Consider the following 24201-nt stretch of genomic DNA (forward strand, 5'->3'; position numbering starts at 1 on the left):
AGAAAAAAAAATTTTTTTAAATTTTTATTCTATATTTTCGACTTCTTTTTTCGCGTAGAATCACCCCCTTTCCGCTTGTACCACCAGTTATCAACCACCCTGTATATTTACTGCGTGACACATTGTAGCATACTGTATCAGAATGTGCGTATTTTTAACTATTATTATACAACATATCGTCGAAACGGAAGTGATATGTATGTATATTACAAACTACTGATTCATAGTTTCCTTTACCAGGAAGGAACTATTGAAAACTTAACAGAATATAATCTTTGTTGGGCGATTTCCACTGAAGAATTGTTCTGTCAGCGTGCGCCAGTGACAGAGACACGTATATTCATACATATGTAGATATCCATATAAGTAGAGCTTCAAGGAGAGATTGTTTAGTTTTAGTTTCTCGGTAATACCGTCCAGTCTCGAGTGTCTATTTGTACTAAAAAATGTACGTTATTGTGAACTGTTTCATAAGAAATTGCGGTTTCGTGATTTTACGTTAGAAGCGATTACTTGTCGATCACCATCGATTATCAAATTTTGTGAAAGTCTTTGGAACACCAAAAGGTATTTCGAATGAAAAATATTTCTTACTTTAATGTGTAAATAATCAAAGAAAGAAAAGCTATTAAATGTAAATCGATTTCTGAATTTGCTTTTATTGTTCAATTACGTTATGGATCGTTCGATGTGCAGTTGTATAAGCCAAGTTTATAATAAATAATTTTAATCGGTCAACTGAAAGATAGTATCTCGGTAGAAGATTGAATCACCTACGAAATATTATAGGAATTACTATACTTTAGATATTTTATTCTGTCGTATTATGTGGATTCTGTGCAATTTTGCACTTTCAAATGTCTCATAAATGAATAATAATCCACAGTTGGTGGATGTGCTTTCAAGATAAGGCGAAGCAGGCAGCATGTTAGTCGACATCGAATGTGTCGATAAGATGCAAGCAATCTCTTTTGATTTTTTATATCATGGCTATAAATCGTACAACGCTTAACTACGACATATGTTTTCTCGTTAGCATACATTTTAGTATATCTGCAATTCTTCTTCTTTAGATGTGCCTTTACTATATATATAGCTAAGTTTTAGCAACAGATTTTAAGCGAAAATACATCTTAAGATTTTGAGGCTCCGAAAAGTGATTCATAAGGAAAGGAAAATGAATTTATTTTCGAAAAATATTCAATAGGAAGATTTATAGGAAAGAAAAGAGACGGCTACATCCAGTAAAATGAAAACCACAAAAAAAAGGGAATTGTGTTCTTGTAATATATTATTTCAAAACGCACATTCGTGATTAAATTATAATTGCGTAAGGAATCGATTCAACTTTTTATACGATAACGTTTACGAATATTTTTATTATTAGGGAAGAAAGGGTAGACAGAGAATGCAGAAGCACCCTTTTGAAATACGTTTTAACAGCGGAATTTCCTTTTAAAAACTCGAATAACTTGGAAAAACTTTATATTTCACTAACTTGAGATAAACTTACTGGTGCATTAATAATTTTTCTTCCTAAAAATGTTACGGTCTACGAATTCTACTGAAAGTCTCGTGGCATGGAAGCGGTGATACTCTTTAAAAGTTACTTCAAATATTCAGCGTCGTAATATACAACGAATGTATCTGCTGTGGTTGCAACGTGGTATTGTGACATCTATTTTACTTTTAATCATTCAACGACAGTTCTATTTCGTTTCAACTCTGTCCCATTTCGTTTTCCACATTTATTTGATTTATCCTTCTCGTTTATTCGATTTATCATTTTCGTCATTCTATCAATCGTGCTCGTGTGATTTGTTCGATATAAATTTTCGATTGAACAGTATGTATAGAAGATACGTAAACATAAATTCAACGACGACATAGAATACAGTTTTGCTGTCCTTTACGAACGGATTGGCCTACGATAAGTGGAATTTCGAGTACAATCAATGCGTACGGTAATCGGGAAATAAAGCCAGGATTAATGTTATCTTCAAGTTCGATCATTTGTCCAAGCAATGCGATAATACAGCACTTACAATATCGCACTTCGTTATCGCGATACACATAAAATTATCTGATTTTTGCTTCATGTTGGTCAGTATATCAATTAATAAATGATAACGGATGAGTAGAACAGAGTAAAACTTGTAGCTACTTGTTAGAATATTTTGCACAAAGGTTACGTAAACCTTATAGAAAGGTTTAATCAGTTAGACAAAAATGTTGTATTCAAATTATTGTCACAGATTAATTTCTTGATTGTTCGATTAATTATTTCTGTCATGGAGTGAAAGTACCTGATTCGCTAATAAATTTCTACGCGTTAGATTTATTTAATGAACAACGAATATATCATTTTGTTTATTATCCTCTGCCAATGAATTAAATATCTTATTTGCCGCATCACTTCAAAGTTTTTATCATTTTAATAACAAAATTTCGATAATATACACGTGTTTTTACGTTCTTTAAATTATTTAACGGTTATTCATAAAAAACAATTTTCCAAATATAATATCCAGACGATTTACATTCGGATATTAGTAATACAATAAAATTCCAATAATTTCAAATATCGTAAATCTTGACGAAACTGTAATAATTCCTGCTGCGTTGTGAAAGTAATCCGCGATCTAATATGTATATCAACAAAGCATTCTTTTACTAGAAACTTATAATATTCAAATCTGTCACATAAGTCATATGCGAAGATCTTACCTCTTCTTCGCAATTTAACGTTGTATCGATAAGAGGTACCTTTAATCAACGTTCGATGCTTGATTATTCGTACTCTGTTACCATCGAGCCTCTTTAAAATTTTTCCACGATCAATTTCTCGTCACAATCGAGTTGCGATAGGAAAGGGTATCGTAGAATTCTATCTGAAAGTTTCGCGAGTTCAAAGAATCGTATATACGTACATAGCCAATCGGCAGCACTTTATCTATCGAACATTTCTCCGTGTTGACCCGAAACGCGACGAAAACGTTTTTATCGTATCATCCGCAAGAAAGAGGTGAATTAGCTGAGACAATTAACAAAATGGGAAAGCTCTGGATGCCGCGGCAACATTTCTTAATCATATTTCAATTAAGAAGGTCGGAAGTGTACGTCAGCGCAGAAAATTCCATCGTGTTTTCTCTAGCAGCATCGAGACGCCGCCGGTATCATCAGACGAAAATCTCCCGTTGTAGAGGAAAAGATTTTAACAAAACGTCAGTTACTCTAATAAATATAACAGATTTTCATCGAATTACGGTGAGATTTATTTTATCAATAAAATTCAACTGTTTCGCGATGTGCTAAGAAAGAAATTTGAAAAAGGACCATCTAATATTATATTAGGTTGTGTAATAAGTTCGATCGCCATCCGGTATTATTGGGTCGGCAACTAAGTGATTGCGGACTTTGTCATTAGGTGGTATTGACAAAATCCGCAATCTCTTAGTTGCCGACCCAATACATTGTAGCGAGTATCTTACGAGTATAAGACTGCGTCTCATAGCTATAAAACGATCCAGACCTTTGAATTCGTATATTTTATGGTTACCGTGATTACCATGTTTGATATAGTATTGAAAGCTACTTATGTAATAAAGTTTCTTCCGCGAAAGAAAATTTGAGGACGCTACTATAGTTGTGCATACTATGCAAATTTCGTGCATTTTTCTATCACTCAGTTCCCCATACCATTGTTAAGAAGATATAGAATATCCGAAGTACCTATAATACCTGTATTGTAGCGAACCTTATGTTCACTAGGTGGGATACATTTCTATTTTCTCTAGTTGTATTCGCGAAAATGTAAATGCACATAAAAATTCGCAAACTATTAATAATTTGTGAATAACGAGAAGGAGAGGGGTAGGATCAAGCAATTGAAAGAATTAAATATATACTGATCACTAACCATGTATTCCAATACAAAAATTAAGATACTTTTGGAAAAATGGTGCCGACCGGTTTAATTTCCAAACATCTTATTTATAAAATTATTCCTTTTATATGTTTCTTGTCATTTTATCACACCCTGACACAAAATATAAAATGTCATGAAAGGTTGTCGAACACTCGAAGTTTTAAAGATAATCGACGACACTCATCTATTTAACTAGAGAAAAAATTACCCGCAATCGACCTTGATTGCGTATGTCTCGATCACGTGCAGGCTGCATTCACGTGCATCGTTCGAATGACTGTCGTTCGCATGACGGAATTACGGCGGACCCGATTTCTTCCAGCGACTGTCGCTCGTATAATGTTCCCTATCCTCTGCCGAAGAGAATACCCTGTGATCCACTTTCTTTGCAAACTGCCGTAAAACTGCGTCTCCTGTGCACGGCACGGCGAACGTACAACGTATTTCGTATCGGGATATCGAGAAACAAAATGGAGAACGGAGAAAGGGAGGCGGTAGGTGGTATCTTCGCGGCAACAAAGTTTTCGTACCTCCACGCGTATTTTTCTATCCAGCTTATATAACCTTATAGCCGAATGTTTCGCGGAGATTACCTGTCAGGATACGTATTACCCGCTGGAATGATTTTTCTCGAGGTATTTCGAACGGAGAAACGACGCGTTTCGGCGAATGCCTCTTAAATGCGTCCGTTTGTCTTGTTTCTATCTGCCATGTCTCTCACTTACGTAACACCTTCACGTCCGGCGGCTATCAACGTATGTATAAACAAACGTAGGCCAAATGTTAGTGTCCTGTGACACCACGTTAGTGTCACACGCAAATTGGCCTTTTACGTAAAGTTTACGAACTTGAAATTTTTTACCAAAGAAACGACAGTTACTGGTTAAAGTTACTGGTAAATTTATGTTGATAACAAGATGTTAAATATTAGTATGAGTATTATACTTTACATGCATAAAAATTCATAGTCTGTTTCAATATTCGTAGTTTAATATAAGTTGTCTAAATATGTATATAGTTTGTTTATTTTTTAAATAAAAAGCAAATATGTTTACGTAGAAGTTTATCGGAGAAAATATATATGTATATGTCTGGAAGAGATTTATAGTATTACAAATGTTATTATAAAAAGATATTATAAAATGTTTCAAAGACTGATAAAATAAAATAAATTGATAAGAAATTGTTTAAAAAATAATGTGAAGATTATTTAGATATCGAGATTATGTGAAGATATTGATAAGATCCTTAAACGTTCGATGAATTAAAAACATCAACTTGAATGCAGTGTTTGTGAGTAGGCACGCGAATGTACAAATATTCCAAGAGCTACGTATTATCAATAAGATTCGATAACATGTGAAAGCAACATGTTATATATATAAACAAGCTGTAAGAATTGTGGATATATTTATAGTTTTCAAGCGGACATGTCAACTACGCTTTGGCTGGGATCCAGCATTCTTCTTCTACTTGCAATGTGTGTACTTAATTTTCTATTCTTCTTTAAGAAAATTTTTCCAATATTTATGTTAAGTTCATGTTAAGCAGAAACAAAGTTTTTAAGTGAAAATATATCAAATTTTCTTCAGTTGCAATTTTTATTTTTTAATCTTTCTTACGAATGACTACTCTCAAATTTTCCATTAATCAATGTTTTCATAATCAATCGTTCTATTAATCGATATTTTCATAATCCGTACTTTTAAACAAACAATTTTATTTACCTTTTTCTCTGCTTTACACTTAGCTATGTTTCACAGAATCGACATTCAACATTTTTACGTTACTGAAGATTCAGTAAATAAATAAATTTTCCATTTAGAATCGTGACGATCGACTCTTCAACGATCGATTCAATACAGTTTTTCAAACGGAAATTTCTCGTTGAATCATAGATCATTTTTTAAATGTTCCTTCTTTTTTAGCTCTACATGTGCTGAAGATGCAGAAGATCAGGACAAATATTTGAAATTCCCGCCCAACTTCCTCTTTGGAGCTGCGACCGCTTCATATCAAATAGAAGGTGCCTGGAATGTGAGCGGTAGGTTGATCAAATTTTAATTCTGACTCCCAAATCTGTGAATTTTTCAAATAACTTTCCTTTCACGTTGGAAACGTAGATAAAGGAGAAAGTACTTGGGATCGATTCGTTCATGATGGTAAAGGACGCGTTTACAACAACGAGACGGGAGATGTTGCTACAAACTCTTATTATCAATACAAGGAGGATATTGCTATTCTGAAGAAGCTTGGGGTAAATATATCGTAATACGCTGCTAAATTTTTGTACAAATGCGTCGTTTACTATAGTCTTTAGGATGCTTATTCTACTTGCAGTCCTGTAGCTTTGAGTTGAACTGTTTCCTTTGATCCCTTGTATATCTATTTGCATGTTCTATTAGTCAATTATATGTAATATTTTATAAAACTATTGGTGATATAATTGGTTAAATTTATTTCTTAACTTAAGTGTGCAAAATTGTTTTGATATATATCATAACATGTCACGAATAATGGATTCATTCATATTATACAGTAGAATCAATATAATAATTGCTGTGTACGTATACATAATAAAATTCTTTACTATTTATTTATTTATTTAGGCACTTTGTATTCTGATCAGATCGAAAGCCTAAGTAGATAAGAAGTAATTTTATAACAATGTGCAACAAAATGGTAACTCTTGATAGTAATTAATTATACCGGATACGTGTTGTAATTGTTGAATATTATAGGAAAAGAATGAAACCTCCTCCTTTGAAATTATACATGAATTTGCTGTACGTAATTCACTCAACTTACACGGAATTACATATGTCAGAACGTCACTTCTAAGTTAGGGAGTTGTTCGAAACGTACCAGTTGTTGTTCGATTTAAAAAGCTTCACTTTCGAGTGACACGTTTCAGTTTCCGGTATAATTTAACACAATTTTATATGACTCGAACTCTTCTATATTTAGCACAATAGAACTGTCGTAATAAATTGAATAATCTAAATTAATGACATTGATTCTAAACTTGTATTGTAGCCTCTCATGTAGTGTCCAATTTATTTCAATACTGCTTTGATTCGCGTCAAAATTCAGATCATTAGAACTCTTATAAATCTTCACGTAACTACGTATCCCTTTTACACAAATAAATCTCCTAACTTAGACTTTACTATTTTAACAACCCAATTAGGTCGATGGAAATCCAGAACCCATGTATTCGTGAATGTTAGACTCATGAAATTCGGAATCGAAGTATCAGTCACCACTGCTATTTGGTCATCAAAACTGCCGATATATGTAGATAGTAACGAAACCAGCTAATTTTCTTCTTACATTTCAACAGTTCAATTCGTACCGTTTCTCCGTGAGCTGGACACGAATCCTGCCGACGGGTTTCCCGAACAAAATCAGCAAGGATGGCGTCCAGTACTACCATGATGTGATCAACGAGCTCATAGCAAACAACATCGAACCATTATTGACAATTTACCATTGGGACCATCCGCAAGTTTTAGAAGACATGGGAGGCTGGACGAACGATGAAATGGCCGACTGGTTCGGCGATTACGCGAGAGTCGTATTCCGCGAATATGGATCGAAAGTGAAGAAATTCATCCCGATAAACGAGCCCATTGCTATTTGTAAAAATGGCTACAGTCTTGGTATACACGCTCCTGGTAAAACTGTACATGGATTCGGCGAGTACTTGTGCATGCATAACGTGTTGAAATCGCACGCCAGAGCCTATAGGATCTACGAGAGTGAATTTAAGGAGAAATATGGGGGACAAGTTGGTGTTCTGATCAATTTAAGCGCCTATATGCCGAAAAATCCTGAGTCTGCCGATGCTGCGGAAACGTCTTTTCAATTCAACGTTGGTTGGAGCATGCACCCGATATACTCCAAGGAGGGCGATTATCCACTTGTGATGAAAGAATTGGTGGCCAACAAGAGCGCAGAGCAAGGTTACACGAAATCTCGTCTACCCACGTTCGATGCAGAGTGGATCAAATATATACGGTATTGAATTGTTTTATTCTTTTTGAAGCGAAATTGAAGTGTACGGCGAAACAAACATCTACTATCAGTAATTATATCTAATATTATTTTTATTGCTACAGTGGAGCCTCAGACTTTATGGCTATAAATCATTACACCTCCAGGCTAGTTGCAACTGGTACTATGGGACGTATACCATCCCAAGAAAATGACCAAGGAGTGATAGAGACTATCGATAGTTTGTGGATGTCGTCAGCTACTGACTGGTTGAAGGTATTCTTCTTACATTTGAGTCTTGCGTTTGCAACTTGAGTAGTTAAAAAAAACAATCTTAATTTCTTTTGATAGAGAAAATAACAAAGAAGAAAAATAAATAAATAAAAAGAGTTTGAATGAATTATTAAAGAAAAGATTCTTAAGATTCGAACTTCATAATTGCGATTTTTTATCGTATTGTATATTATACGAGTTATGAAAGCAATAAAGATTGGTCGAGAGTTACGAGAGAAAATTTAATTAGATGCGATTTAAACTTTTTAAATTCTACTTGAAAATTTTACTTGAAATTTTTCTTCGTCCTATATCCTTCATTCTATAGGAAAATGGAATATTTTAGAACTAATATTTTAACAGTATATTTCAATAACACTTTTTCTTTATACGAGATAATAGTTATATTCTTAGCAGAAAAATTACCAACAATTATATTAATATAAATATGCGTAATACACATAAATTATTATGATTATAATGGTATGATGGAAATAGATAAATATATATAATTATATTTCTGTCGTAATAGGAGACGACATGTAATTTAGTAATTGTGAAAATTTCTTTGTGCAAATTAAGATGAATATAATAAACAAACATACGTGCTTATTCATATGTTACTTATATGTCACGAAAATAATTAATGCATAAAACACGTGTTACAGTAATTTTTTGTTACATGTTTCAGGTTGTACCCGAAGGTTTCCGATATGTTCTCCGTCAGTTGGCGACAAATTACGGCAACCCACCGATGTATATCACTGAAAACGGTGTTTCCGATCACGGAACACTCAACGACGACGACAGAATCTTCTACTATCGCGAATACTTAAGACAGATGCTTCTCGCCATTCACGTTGATGGTGTGAACGTAAAAGGATATATGTTATGGTCGCTTCTGGATAATTTCGAATGGGACAGGGGATACAGGTAAGCGATCACGAAATTAACATGAGAATACAGTGATTTTTTTTACATCATAAAATAGTCTAGAACCGTAGATATAAAATTAACATCGTCAATTTATTCATTTTTTTTAAATTAATTAATTATCAAAACACACGAAACACAGTAAATACAGATTTAAATAAAAGATCTGCATATTAATATTTATAAATACAGAAGCCAAGTATCCTGAGCGATTTGCACTTTATATGTTGCAAAATATCTTTTTTGAGAATTTACAGGATATTCATGCCGATGGAAACGACTAATAGTACGTATTATAATTTCTAGCGAACATTTTGGTATCGTCTCTGTCGACTTCAAAGATCCAAAGAGACCACGATTGTTGAAGAAGTCTGCTTCCTGGTGGCAAAATGTTATAGCCGCTGGAAAAATTGATAGGAGCTGTTAAAATCTCTGCTCACCTTAAATTATATACGATTTATATTCGTAAGTATCGTGTACAAGATTCCGACCATCTTTTCCACATCGTTTCCACAGATTTATTCTCAGAAAAGTTTTCTTTTTGGTCAATATTTTTTATTCATTTTACATTAAAATCTTAGGAAACAATTTTATATCTCTGACTTCATTCATGTTTATTTTCTTCAGCTGGAAGTTTTAATAATTTAAAAGCCAGCGCGGATAAAAATTCATCACGGCAAATAAGTTTAAATTTTAAAAATGTATAACATTAAAGGAGTATGGGTAAAAAGATGGGCAGAAAAGCAGAAAAAATTATCTTTTGTATATAACAACGTGATATGTATATAGAAAAATAATATTAAAACATGTACAATTTTATCTTGATCTATAAGTGTTAAGTTCATTAATATTAAGTTAATCTGTTATCTTATGTTCGTAGTTTTGTTTCGAAATTTTTTTCCTTTTACGATTTTTTCCTTTTTTGTGCCATCAAATAACATTTTCGGCTTCACGAGGAAGAACTTCATTTAACGGACATCTATCCATGTTGCGTTTATGTCCTATTCATATTGGAAGATCGAATTGGCCAAGGACGAGATAAAACGTCGGCTACGAAGGCCTAGAGATAAGAGGTAAAAATTCGACTTGTAGATGCTCGAGTGCCTATTTCGTTTACACGCATTTCTATACAACCAGTAGCTAACGAAAACGAAGAGAAAAGCAAAATAACGTATCGTTCTCTGCTTAACGCAGTTGTTTTCCAGTAATTATCTTATAACATCGTACATATAACTTTCAAGATTTCGTACGTTGAACATCGTACAAAACAATCGAATGGAGGTGTATATTGTACATAAATGAGGTGAAAAAATACATACCTACTTACATTCACGGTCAAATAAATATAGTTTTGACGTTAGTTTGTTTAGTAAAACGGAATTGGTTATTAGATTTTAAATTTGCTTATCGTGCTCTTCGCTCGTGGTTTTTATTTAGTTTATGTCAAGCCTTCAACGTTGTAACTATAATCATCATTAGTATACATATTAGATTATATTAATAAAAAGATTAAATTGTTATTAGTGATAAAAGAATTAATAACATTGCTATAAATATTTCTTCAATGTTTATGAACAATCGTATAACGCAATACACCTATTTAAATTTTCAATATAATTCGACTTTAGTCTTAACAAAGTTTAGTACTCCTGAAGATATGTTCTTATTTCTACCTTACATTTCGTATCGTGCCATTTGCGTTTACTTTTGGCAGTCCATTCCCCTTTTATAAATAACATGATATACCTGTAGTTTCGTACAATCGCGATATCCACTTTCAACGCGAGGTTTCTCTTTCTGGTTTTCGAGGGGCCATGCAAACAGGAAAGAGCGTAATGGTGTACGCGCGACGTCAAAAAATCGAGCGGAATAAACTCAGTCGAGCCTGAAGCCGGCTGGATATTCTCAAGGAAATCTTTGTTCCCCAGAGTAAATATCACGTTTACGTATAATATATGCAGAGAGGCCGAAAATCTGTGCTCTGGAATCCCATGAGAGGGATTAGCTATCGTTTATCCGGGAAGGAGTAAATTCAGAGAATTCAGGTCCGCAAGAAGTACCACTATATCCGGTTAATTTTATTAAGGTAGAATTAGACGATGAAAAAACAAGGATAAATGTTTCTGGAAATAGGCTAACGAAATTGCAGACCGACAAAAATAAAGAGGAATTACGCGAAAGAAAGAGAGATACGCCAGAACTAATGGTAGACAGGAAAATGAAAAGAGATTATCGCGTTAAATATTCCACGCGTCTATGTTAATCCTTTCTGTAACATTGGCGGCATCAGTTTTTCCTAGTCTTTAACGATGTGAGCAGTTTTCATTTTTCATACAAGCATGAGTTTCTCGTTTACAGTTCTTGGCGGCATAAAATTCTGGTTATTTCGTGAAATAATCTTTATGTAGAATTCCCTTAGTCGACCCTATCTACACCAGACTATACACATATATAATAATAATGTCAATATGGAAATGACTAGGTTATCATCTTCTTTCTTTGTCTTACTTTCTTTTCCTTACTTTCTTTTTTCGAGGGACCCATTAGCCCGAACTAATGGGATATGTGGGACTAGCGAGATGTTAATTCCGACCCACTAAAAAGCTCCTCCTTATACCTTTCGTAAATGGTTATCATCCTCCCCCGACACTACTAACGCACTCCAGTTTGTTATCCATCGTGCTATTATCTATCCTAATGTCAATATTTTCTTGTTGAATCAATTACGCTGGCTGAAGGAAAAAGATATGAAGGAAAAAGATGTACATAAGTGATCAGAAGATTAGAATTATTATTGATGGTAAAATACAGATTTCCTGGTGATGTGAAAATGTAAACTGCTTGATTTATTACCAATTATCAAGATTACAGCTCAGCGGTTTGTTTATTTTTTTCTTAAAAGTTTAACTTTCAAATGAAAAATTTTGTTGTTACGTTATCACATAACTCTTTTCGCTATTATCTGATATATGTTGTTTAGATTTAACAATGTGTATATATAAACATTGTTACGTCGGGCGACACTCTACCTAGACCAGGCCACACACCGCGGGCAAGATAGGAACCAGATGTCCGCTCATCCTTACTGCGTACCCTCAATAGTCTTAAGGACCTGAGGTGTAAAAGTGTTGTTCGTGATAATTGTTGCGCTGGCTGTAGATGTCGCTGATGGGATACTGCTGTTTTTCTTCTAATCTAGATGGAAGAAAAATTGGACTCTGGTGGCCGGGATTAGAACCCGGGTTCCGAACGTTCGCAACCTAAGGCACTAACCACTGTTAAGGCACTAACGACATAGTTAGTGTCGAGTGGTGGCTAGCCAAGGTCCTTCAGACTGAACAAATATTTTTTTTCTAAATCGTTTTCTAAAGATTATTGTCTACTACGGCTTGACACGGGAAAGTTGGTTTTTCTCACGTACGATGCTTCCTACTAGCAACTTTCTATCGAGGGCGGCTAAGACCCTTCCTAGCCCACCAACCTTCGTTTATCCAATCAGAAGCAATGTCTACTGCCCTCACTTTCCTAACCAAAATTGTCATCAACAAATCCGATGATCCCGTGCGCTAGACACATCTATCGCTAGCTTTCCTCCGACACAGCATCGTCACTGTACTTTACTTATTTTTCATCGTTAGAATAGTCAACATGTCATTACCGGGTTACTATCCTTAAATCAATCACTTACTTAACTTATACATACGCCTCAGTGTAACTCCTAAGTGTTGGAAATATAAACTTTATAACCCTGTTAATCGTAGCGTTATACCACCTCAACCACCCCTATTATCTCAACGGAAATCAGGGGATCGATCTATTCGCGGCGTCGATTATTATAATCGTAACGGGAATTTACGACTCCCGTTGACGTGTTTCCTCGCGATATGCATATATATCTACACACGTAAGTAATAACACGTGGTATTGTTTATGCCTGATATTTCCTCATACCTATATATATGCATATTACGTGTCTTTTGTATGTAATAACCACAAACTAAATTATTGACTATTGTATTATTAATTATTGACGAAAGTATTTGTGTTTTACTATTCTACGTATCTTCTTCTTCTATAAAAACGCTTCTATTTTATTATTCTTTGCAAAACTCATAAGAACCCAAAAGTTTATTCTTCCAGAATTTGTCACTCACTATACTCTCATCCGACCAATTAAACACTATAGAAAATGCAACATTTCTATTGCTCAGAAAATTCACCAGAAATTATTTACCATTTACGGGGTAACGTATAAATGTTTTCTCTTAATCAGTAAATTACAAAATAAAAAGGTACTAAGGCTACATGATCGCGTATATTGCAAGAATGTTGTGTAATAATTGTAAGATGCACGTATACAAAACGGATTCAAATATTGCAATATGTAATAGTACGTAACGAACGTATGACATTAAACATATCAAACTCAAAGTAACACGAAAAATTAATATGGGCTATTTTATTTCTATTACAACTCCTCTTACATAGAAGGATTTCTATCCATAAATTCTCTTAAAGCTCTTACTTCTGAAGGATATTTTTGATTAAATTTAGATGGTCTCTCCGTGAACTCTTCCCTTTTATCATCCGCGTAATAGCTCGAGATTTTATGTTTCCATCGTAACAGTCGATAATTCGATTAAAGAAACTAGACGAACGTAACTTTTGAAGTGTATACAATCGATAGGATACGTATGACAATCGAAGAATATCAGAAAGATTTTCAAGATGTTTCGCAGTGTGTAATTGTAAAAGTTCGTGGCAACGACATACAAAACAATAACGTCGAGAAAATTGTATGAAACAATAGCGAGAAGCAGTTTCCACTATTCTTGTTTCTTTTTCTTCTTTTCTGTTTATCACTACTCAAGTTGATTCCGATACTTTTCTGACAAACAGTCGTGCGCCATTATCGTTCGGCGACATCGCGATCCTTAAAGGCGTTTGCCTTTGCCTTCGAGAACAATTCGAAAGTCGTTCGAGATGCACGGACAGCGCGTTATCAAACACAGAAACAAAGAAGTTTGCTGTAGCGTAGATTGTGCGAGCAGAAAGCGCTCGAAAAGAACGGAAGATGCCATCTTTCATCGAATTCTGATAATCTTTCTCTGATGACTGCGATGAAGAAGTTCGTTAATTACGTTGTAGTTGTTACTACAAGACTACGGTAGTCTTTGCTGTATTATATCTACTTATTGCTTCTGTTAATTATTGTTCCGTGATTTGTTTAATTATAAATATATATTGTCAAGGTTTAAAATTACAGAATTTCTTTTGGTATTTTTTAAGTGTTCTTTCTTGTGAATGTCACAATCACTCTAAGTGAGTTAACGTAAGACATATGAAGTACATAATGCGACGCTTTTACTTACTGTTTCTTATACAGCAACTAAATGCTAGTAGAAAACAGGAACGCAGAAGTTGCAAAAGTAGGTTAATTACCTGCAAAATTACTTCGCTTAATTCGATCACATATATCGTAAAAGGATTTTCGTACTTACGTGTTATGCTATTAATGGCGAAATCATGATGGAACTGTTTGTTCGTTGGAAAATGCATTTTTAGACAAAAAGGGAACATTTACTCTGCGACTCTTTTGTTGGAAACGGAACATTATTATCTGTTTGTATGCTGCAAAACATTAAAGTAGGGACATCATAGAACTTCTAAAATCCTCATTACCGAACGTTAATTTGATGCAAAACGTTTAATATTCCTTTGAACTGTACAAGTTTAAAATATTATTTCACCGTATAATGTCATTATATAACATAATTACGTAATATTTTATTGCACAAGCCGAGTCGGAACATGTGGAAAACTCAGCAGCAGCTGATTTAGCACATTACAATAAAAAGAAAAGTTCGTCTAAACGTTTACCCGATATGACCTTGTTTTCGAGTAGCAGCTTGTTTCGTGTTGTAATAGTTGTTTATCTATCTTGAGAGAAATTGCTCGAAGTGACCACATCCAGCTTCGATAGGATCGTGAATGCGTCGCATCACAAATTGTCGAACTTGTTCGAACAGCTTACACGGATTTATCGGAAACTTAGTGCTGTCACGTTGACGAAAAGTTTCAACATTATCAACTGACGTTCTATAAACAAGAGATTTTAAATACTGACATAAACTCCAACACAATCCCTCAACTAATAACCGAATAGAGTCAAGTTTGAAGAGCGAGCTAGTCAGGAAATAAGGTCAGCACCATTTCTATCCATTTGCCAGGAAATCGTTCATCTAAGTAATGTCCAGCATCATAAAATACGTTGTAACTCGAAAACCAGATCATATCGGATGTGTGTTTACATGAACTTTGCTTCTTATTTTAATGCGCTGAATCAGTCCCCGCGTGTTCCGACTTACCCACTTTTACGCACGGAGATATTCTACACGTTTTATTATATACAAAGTTTTAGATTCCAAGTCAGAATTTCTCCTTATGCTCATCTCATGTTCAGAATTTATATCAGTCTTTGTCTCTTTTATTTAATCATAGTTTTACGCGTTTATATTTTTATACGTTTATAAATCTAAGAAATTCTGACTTTCTCAGCATCAATAACCTTACGAAACCATAAAACACCCAGCATGTATTAGTACGCGCTTCATAAGGTTTCATTGCGTGTTATGATCGCTGGCAAAAACACATGCAATTCCCGTGCAGGCCCTCACGAGTCGCCCCATAACCTCGAGGGTCGGTAACGTGGGGGTGGCCACTTGCAGAAGAGGTTTTACCAGTCGTATTGAACTGACCACGATCTTTGCAAGCTCAAAATGTTTAAACCACCAATCCGTGTGTTTCTCCCACGCCAAAAATTCTCGTATTGGGGACCATAAGAGCCTCATCTAGAGTAGTTTAGGGTTAGTGATCATCAATAGTTCTTCACCAGTCCTGCGACACGTGACCCATTATCAACTCAGAAACATTCACATCAACCACACTCAGTTTTGTAATACAGTCCACTCACTAGTAAATATCACAATTCTTTATACTTGCAAATGATCCTCGCCATCCTTTTTCTTACGGGCTAATTACATTTAGTAGCTTCTTATTTTACTGGCAAATACTTGTCAGCTCATCATTGCATCGGCAAATAATCTTTGCTGTTCCATCTCTCGAGCCTAGTGTCTTGGACACCCTCTATATTCGTTCATTTGAGAATTATCCATAAAATATGATTATATATGTAATAGAAGATGGATTTACTCATTTGGGACGAGTCATATTTCTTTTCTGATTGAAGCAAATCAAATTGAATTAAATATAAGAATTCTATTTATTTATAATATTCGTTACTCTATGTGTAGTAAAAAAAGAAATGTTAAATCGTTCATAACTAGCTTTCCAATCAAGCGTTCAACTTCACCAATAAATGAAGTTGAAGCTCTTCGAGAGGAACAATCGAGGGACATTACTCTCAGGTACTGGCTCTGGAACAGTTTAAACCGGAAGTTGTGACGGGATAATAGAAGCTTAAGAAGAAACAAAATGAAACAGAATGGCTCATAGCGGAACATAACGGATCATTTCTCTTTCTGAGAATATCTCTATAGACATTAATTTTAATACGCATAGATTAAATGTGAACGATTTTGTAATTAAAGAATGGAATCTTCTTTCTATATTTCTCACAACCCTACTTTATCAATGTGTTCTATGAATAGGATAAAAAAGATATCATGTGAACATAAATCGTTCGAATTTTTATTAAATAGTTATAGCGATACTACAAAATACTATTCAAGTACAGATTTGTTGTTACTATAAAAGGAATTATTCGAGATACTAGGGTCGAGAGATGTAGCAGCAAAGATTATTTTTTATTTGCTGATAAGGATAATTTGCATGTCAAATAAAAGATATGGCAAAGATTATTTGCTACCAAATAAAGGATTACTAGAATAATTAGCTCGTAAGGTAAATGATGGCAAGGATCACTTGCTGGTATAAAAATTATGATATTTATTAGAAATATGAAATATTTATTCAAATTTTCTATATAATAAAACGTGCAGGATACATGTGCGTAACAGAAATGTTACTGTGAAGTATTTCTACTATAAAGATGTATTATATTATAAAGACGAAATAGATCAGTCATTTTTATCTATCTGTGTGATCCATCTTCCCCATTTGAGATTTTAAAAAGTGTATTGTAATTTGTATGAATGCCGTTAGTAAATTGTCAAATGTGATTCTGAAATGCAGCGAACGTTTTTCAACGAAAAATACTTATCTTTTTTACCCCTTTTGTAACTGGAATTCTCAAGCTCCTGTAAGGGAAAATTAAGGGAAAATTCCTTACAGAAAAATATGCCATAAAATATATCAAACAAATAAAATGAAAGACGAACTTTGTAGAATAATAAATATAATTCTGCATTCTGTATTTTTATTACAATTTTTTAACAAACACTAAAGCGATCTACGCTTATGTAAAATTTCTTCTTTAGTTTTATGTATACAATAAGACGTCAAAGTCTGTAATCCATACGTAAAGTATTGGAATACAATGATAAAAATAAACAGTGTAAAAACGTTACTAAAGATTATTGTTTCCTTCAATAACTCTACTTTAATTATTACTATATTTATCTTTGGTCTTACGATTTTTTCTACATAATTTTGTTTCAAGTAAAGAGATTTTATTTCGAATACTAAAAGCGACGCCTTTGATGTTTTAAAATTCCAATGTGAATCATCATCGACGCTTTGTTTCACTTAACGGAACAGTATGTGTAGACTTTTATTGCCTAATCTGAGATATCTTTGCGAAGAACAGGGACTATCCGATAATCAGATGATTAACATATTGCTAGCAATACTGATGGATCCCTTGTAATAGAAGGTATAAAGTATTTCGTTTCCGTTCCCGATAACAGAAGACACGTTACAATTAAAAATAATAAATTAGAAAACAAACGAAACAACTTCAGGAACGCAAGAGACATATGTATACATATATCTATATATATCAATACTTTAACACCCCATACTTTGACATGACTATAATTTCAATGCAATTTCAGCTTGCGCTATCTCATTTACCGAGAGAAAAGCGATGATATCATCGATTAATTATAATTTAGACTAAACTTGACGCTTCGTCAAAAAATCTCAATCAAGAGAATAACAATGTATAAATGGGATTTCAAATTTAATCGAACTTTTTTATATTTGAAAGATTTTTCGTGCCAGAATCGTTAATCTGGTGACCAGAGTAACTCGCCAATAACAAAACGCGAGATGATCATTTCCTTAACGAAACTAGATAAAATTCATTCGTTGAAATGAAATGTTAAACAATTGCATCATTTGAATTGAATTGTGCTATAAGTATCTCTCTTTAATTAATTACGTCATAAATACTTAGCTTATCTTTTGCTTTTCAATTGATTTGATATTCTTATGAATGTAGACGAGAATCTTGGCAATTAAACGAAAGGTAGTAGAAGCGATCAAGAAAATTACGATCGTTAAGAACATTACAACATCCATATCGCAACGTTGATACCAAGGCTGAAAAGCTAGACTACTGCGAAGATGAGGGGCGCCTTTCGTTCGTATCACGTACTCTGTCCACCAAGCGAGATTCTCTACCGGATCGTACGGTGTATCCTGAACGAGATTTCGGATGTAAAGTATCCTTTCTTTGTACCTGAAAACAAGCATAATAAGTTCAACCGAAAATCACAATAGTACATTATTATCGACCAATATCATTAAAAGATTTACTAGAATAATTTAGTAGCTAAAAAGATTTCAAAATTTCAGTCTATTAATTCCTTTTCCATTTTGAATACCTTCCAACATGAAAATAACTTGATTGCTTTCCTTTCGTTATTCGAATGATTCTACAATCTCGATCAACTTACAGAAATAATACTTTAGAACACAGGAAACTTTATTCCAAAACTTCTGATTAATTGGGATCCAAACAAATTTTTCCAAAAGGATCGTGTGATTACAAAAACGAATACTCTGAAACTCGTCTGTCACTTTTAAAGATTAGGTAGTTCTAGTGTTAAAAAAAAAAATGGCACAATTACAGGAAGTCAGTTTATACTTACTTTTTGTCAGTTATAAGCTCTGTAATAGCATTTTCAAGTTCATCTTTCTTAAGGGTTGTAATTTCCAAATATTTTCCAATGCCCAAAGCTTCCATTCTGGCTACTTGATAATCTTGATCGGCCAAAATTGCGAAACCAAGAACTGGTACTCCGTAGTGGACGGTCTCCTCGCTGCTCTGCAGGCCTCCTTGATAAATGAACAGTTTAATGTTCGGATGAGCTGTGGGTTAATATGATTCGTTAGACCATTTTTCATCAAGGAGTAGTATCTGCGATGTGTAAATATTTTATTGAGAATAAGATCATACCGAGAATGCTTTGTTGTGGTAGCCATTTTCCGATGTAAACATTATCAGGTTTCTCGGGAAAATCCTCCTCGAATTTCCAGACAACTCTATACGGTAACTTGGCGAACACATCGCAGAACATGCGTCGGATCTCCAGTGGTAAACTTGCACTTTTTGCGTTACTACCAAGGCTAAAGTAGATGAATCCATTTGTGGCGCCATCCAGAAATGCTTGTAAGTCCTGTGACAAAATGGAACATCCTGATGAAAGACACGTGTGTGTAAAAGAGTAGGTTATACATTAAAAATAATAACTAAGGGGAAGTTAGTTCTGTTACTATTCATGAGTTTTGTAATGCCGGTTTTGAAAAATTTATGAGTTAATTAACAAGTAAAAAACTTGTACAATATTAAAAAAAAATAGAGCCACCTAATGCATCTTACCCAATTCATCATATCGTTTCATACTACAGTTTTGTTGTTACCCTTCCTATACAATTTATAATTTTACTAAACATACGAGTAATAAAATTGTATTAGTGCTAGATAAATCCTTATTTAATATATACATAAATTTTATGTTAGTTTATAAACCTTGCCTTAGGCAGAGCAGTCGGCTTCTTTTCTATGTGGAAAGCCGTAAACGTGATCATGTTTGCAAGTTTCGGTCGAGCCGGTGTCATAACGTCTGCCTGATTGATGAAAAGCATGCTAACGTTCTTCAATAAGTCCAGCAATGGTGGCAGAGGCCCAAAATATTCCTCGGCCAATTTCTGATGGTGTGGAACCACTTTATGATACATGTAGTAGATGGTACGCCACATGTTGACGAAATTGCACAGTCTCTTCAAGAACGATAGATTCGTACCCGTGTTCTCTTCCATTTCCCACGTGTACTCGTGAGAAGGTAGGATGAATCCACCAAGAGCGTGTTCGTTAAAGCCAACCAATCCTAATGAACTTATCCCTACGGTCATGCAAAATGTAATGAGGGTTGATTTTAATCTATTAATCTAATCACTCCTTATCTAAACGTTTCTATAATTATTATGTAATAACATGTAGAATATATGATATGCTTGATTTTTAATAGAAATGGATCCAAGTATTAAAATATAGATCTATAAATAAAGGAATTATGCTATTCAAACTGTTACGAATCTGATTGATTTATTGCACGGTAATTTATTAGCCGGAAAAAATAAATAATTCGCTAATAATATTATAGTTTCTCTATTTAGATATCCTTTATCTTCGCATGTAGTTCCATTTTTGTTAAAACTAAATTGTATCATACATGTACAAGCACTAAAACTGACCTAATTGAAATAGATTTCTTTTCACCATTAAATTTTGAGTTCACGATTGCAGAAATTTTTGGATGGGGGATGACACGGTTAACAAGTTAAAATGAGATTTTCTATAAACATGAGGCGTGTACGGTGGAAGGCCGTCGCTTTCGTAACAACACAACGTCTAAATTGGATTAAATAGCCACCGATATGATGTCCACCTCACTTACATGTAATCTTATCGAAATGTTTTACTTACGTAGTCTAATTATTTCAATTTTTCAAACTATTAATTTAAGTAGTTTCAATTTTTACAGTTAGTTCAGTTGATTTAATTTTATACATTTAATTGTTTTATATATAATTATAAATATTGTATATAAAATTTTATGGTCTTGCGTTTACGTTAAGCAGTCTGTCAGTATTTCTATGGATGTTATTGCCGCTATAAATTTTGTATTCGATAACATTCTCTATTTTTTTAAATGATATCTGATATTGGAGCGTTGACATTGAAAAATATTGATGGTATTACCATTCGTTTCTAATTAACTGTTTATACATATAGTTAATAAAATTCATTTTGGTTGTTTCTTAGCTTCAAGCTTCTATGTACCTAGTACTTTCTCTTACTGTTTTTTCTATTACCTTCCTCCTTATCGAATAGGTAACAATGCTATTACAGCCATACCTTTAATAGTAAATTTCGATACTTCTGCAAAATGAGTGATAGTTTCGTATATTTGGATGCTGTTTCGGTGTCGCTTAGGCATTGCGCTGTTCGGTGGACGACGCTTTATATTGTCGCTTATTGACGCGAACATATGTTTCAATTTAACGACCATTTAGAGGTATGTTTCTTGAATAGATTTTATTGCAAGTTCCTGTCACTCTCATAGAAGATCTGGTGTGTGCGTGTGCGTGTGCGTGTGCGTGTGCGTGTATAAGCCAAGTGTAATTGAGATAGTAGATTGCATAAAGTAACGCTCTATTATACTGTTAATGCATGATTCTTTATTAAAACTACTACTATATACCTAAAACCAGTTGAATTTCAATGAAAAATATCTCAGATAGAACTAGGATGGTTTCTGCAGCATGATCTGACAAAATTGGTTCTTTTTAGGAGCATGCAAAGAAGACATATAAAGGTCGTCCGAAGACCATTTTACACATGTCGGAACATTCTACGTCGAAAAGTATTAAGGAGTACGTTCCACGTGCTTCACACTATATATTCGTGATTTTCAAAACGAAATAAAGGTAGAAAAACCAATACATACATATATATTAAAGACGTACCTATTATTGGAACATTGAATCGATGTGCGAAAGCGTAAATGGATGGCAGGAATAGGAGCTCCGTCAGTAAGACGTCGAACGTTGCGTTGCTGTCTGGAGCATACAGTTTCCGCAGTTCTGTAGAATTGAGCACAGTTTCCGCAAAAACTGCGCCCATAGGCAACATTTCTTCTTCCATAAAATAGACCCAGCGTTTTCCCTCAAACCGCATTTGAACAAAATCTAAACTCTTTATGGTTCCGTAAGAGTGGCTAATATCGACTTGCGTAAAATTCGGTGATTTGATATTTGGTATAGGGTCCGACGTGGCTAGCACAACTTCGTGACCTCGTTTGTGTAGTTCTAGCCATAATCGTCGATACGGTATTTGATGACTGTAGGATGGTGTCGCAACGATGGCTAGAATCTTGTAACATTCCGACTGCTCCGCGATACACAAGACGCACAGAACGAACAACAGACTAGAGAGGTGGTGCTTCATATTCCTCGTATCAAGAGAAACTGAAGCTGATCCCGCTTACGGGTCTATTAAAAGGGACATCTCCAAGCTATCGTCATATTACGCAATCTATACATTGATGATACGATATCGGTATACACTGCAATTTTAAAATAGTATCCGTTATCTCTAAATTATCGTCGCACACCGCTACTACTATTAACTATTTCTATATGTATTTGCAATGTACGTGTGCGCGATGGATACGTTGTTTTTGCGTCTACATTCTAATATATCATATCAAACATATCATATAGACCTTAGCAGCTATTATTAAACTACAGATTTGTATTAATATTTGTTTAGTATATTATATATTATACGACATGTTTGACAAAATTTCATATGTTACACAATTTAATGCATCGTTTACCATTTGTAAAATTTGTGTTTGTACAAATCGATAGAACACAGAAATTCGAGGATTTGTAGAAAATTGTTTACAATCCGTAATGCGGATATATACATGATTATTTTTTACAGTAATCGTGAAAAATATAAGCTTCTTGCTGCCTATAAAATACAATACGGGTTAGAAACATGAGAAAGTGTGATAAATATTACGATAAAAAAACCCTTGTACGAATGTAATAGCGAGATAAAAAATCAATTGTAAGAATAGAATCTTTATCTCTATGTCATGTAATGTAACATTGCATAACCATGTTGCAATCATACAACTCACTATCATATTTAGTACATAATACTATTTCATCGATCAAATGGCAACGGCAGAAATCACTTATTAACATAAACGGACTAAATCAGCAAATAATAAACATCACGAAAAAGATTATTAGAAATATACAGTTGCATTCTATTACCGGTTTACAGTATTAAAATGTTAACGCAGACTACTGTTATAGTGTTGTCATAAATCCAAATGCAAAACTTCGTATGCGACAGGCTTTAATGCACGTTCACTTTTATCATAAACGCTCATAACCGAACATAACGGATCACTTCCATTTCTGGGAATATTTCTGTTCATATTAATTTTAGTACGCAAAAATGAAATATGAACAATATTTTAATTATTGATTGGAATTTTGCTACTATATTTTTTATAACGATACTTTATCAATGTTTTATGAATAGAATATGAAGATATCATGTGAATATAATTATAATGTGAATATTCTTTTCAGGTACATATCTTTTCTTATTATAAGAGAAATTGTTCGAAATGCCAGGCTAGAGAGATATAACATCAAAGATTATTTGCCATCTGAACGACAAGCTGACAAGTATTTGCCAGTAAAATAAAGTGCTTGACAAAGATAATTTGCCATCAAGTAAAAGTTCTGATAAGGATTATTTGCACGTGAGATAAAAGGAATGGCAAAGATTATTTGTTTTTAAATAAAGGATTACTACAATAATTACTCGTAAGATAAATGATGCCAAGGATGAGTTGCGGGTATAAGGATTCTGATATTTATTAGAAATATGTAACATTTATTAAAATTTTGTACATAATAAAACGTGCTGGATATCTGCGCGTAACAGAAATGTTTACTATAAAATATGCTCACTATAAAGATGTATTATAATATAAAGAATTTATTTCGAAAAATTACATAACGCCTTCGATTTTTAAAAATTCTAATATCAA

At 33.8% G+C, this 24201-nt stretch overlaps 2 protein-coding genes across 8 annotated transcripts in view; one reads left to right on the top strand and one right to left on the bottom strand.

The window, feature by feature from the left end:
* The first annotated feature begins 383 nt into the window (after window positions 1-383).
* The window catches only part of LOC138189641 (myrosinase 1), a 90844-nt gene continuing 67026 nt past the window's right edge, over window positions 384-24201 (top strand). For 2 of the 7 annotated variants that reach the window (XR_011176090.1, XR_011176089.1), the window contains exons 1-8: window positions 384-567; window positions 5217-5408; window positions 5857-5972; window positions 6052-6185; window positions 7272-7948; window positions 8050-8200; window positions 8889-9130; window positions 9437-9595. Coding sequence is in view for 4 of the 7 variants with exons in the window: in XM_069131722.1 (XP_068987823.1) it covers window positions 5359-5408; window positions 5857-5972; window positions 6052-6185; window positions 7272-7948; window positions 8050-8200; window positions 8889-9130; window positions 9437-9557 (1491 nt within the window). In the remaining 3 variants the exon portion in view is untranslated. The other 5 variants (XR_011176088.1, XM_069131722.1, XM_069131723.1 and 2 more) reach the window with 5 other exon arrangements.
* LOC138189637 (UDP-glycosyltransferase UGT5-like) lies at window positions 17569-22602 on the bottom strand. The gene is made up of 5 exons (XM_069131715.1): window positions 22088-22602; window positions 20093-20460; window positions 19515-19734; window positions 19207-19426; window positions 17569-18794 (listed from the first exon to the last, which is right to left on the bottom strand). The coding sequence occupies exons 1-5, from the start codon at window positions 22566-22568 to the stop codon at window positions 18506-18508; spliced, it is 1578 nt and encodes a 525-aa protein (XP_068987816.1). The 5' UTR covers window positions 22569-22602; the 3' UTR covers window positions 17569-18505.

Source organism: Bombus flavifrons, chromosome 2, assembly GCF_040668555.2.
Source record: "Bombus flavifrons isolate JBK064 chromosome 2, iyBomFlav1_principal, whole genome shotgun sequence".
Taxonomy (NCBI): domain Eukaryota; kingdom Metazoa; phylum Arthropoda; class Insecta; order Hymenoptera; family Apidae; genus Bombus; species Bombus flavifrons.

Excerpts from the sequence above, each read along its gene's own strand:
- LOC138189637 (XM_069131715.1), bottom strand. The coding sequence starts at position 22,568 with ATGAAGCACCACCTCTCTAGTCTGTTGTTCGTTCTGTGCGTCTTGTGT. Across the intron at positions 20,461-22,087 it reads ATTCAATGTTCCAATAATAG|GGATAAGTTCATTAGGATTG; the intron begins GTACGTCTTTAA and ends GCATGACCGTAG. Across the intron at positions 19,735-20,092 it reads AGCCGACTGCTCTGCCTAAG|GACTTACAAGCATTTCTGGA; the intron begins GCAAGGTTTATA and ends ATTTTGTCACAG.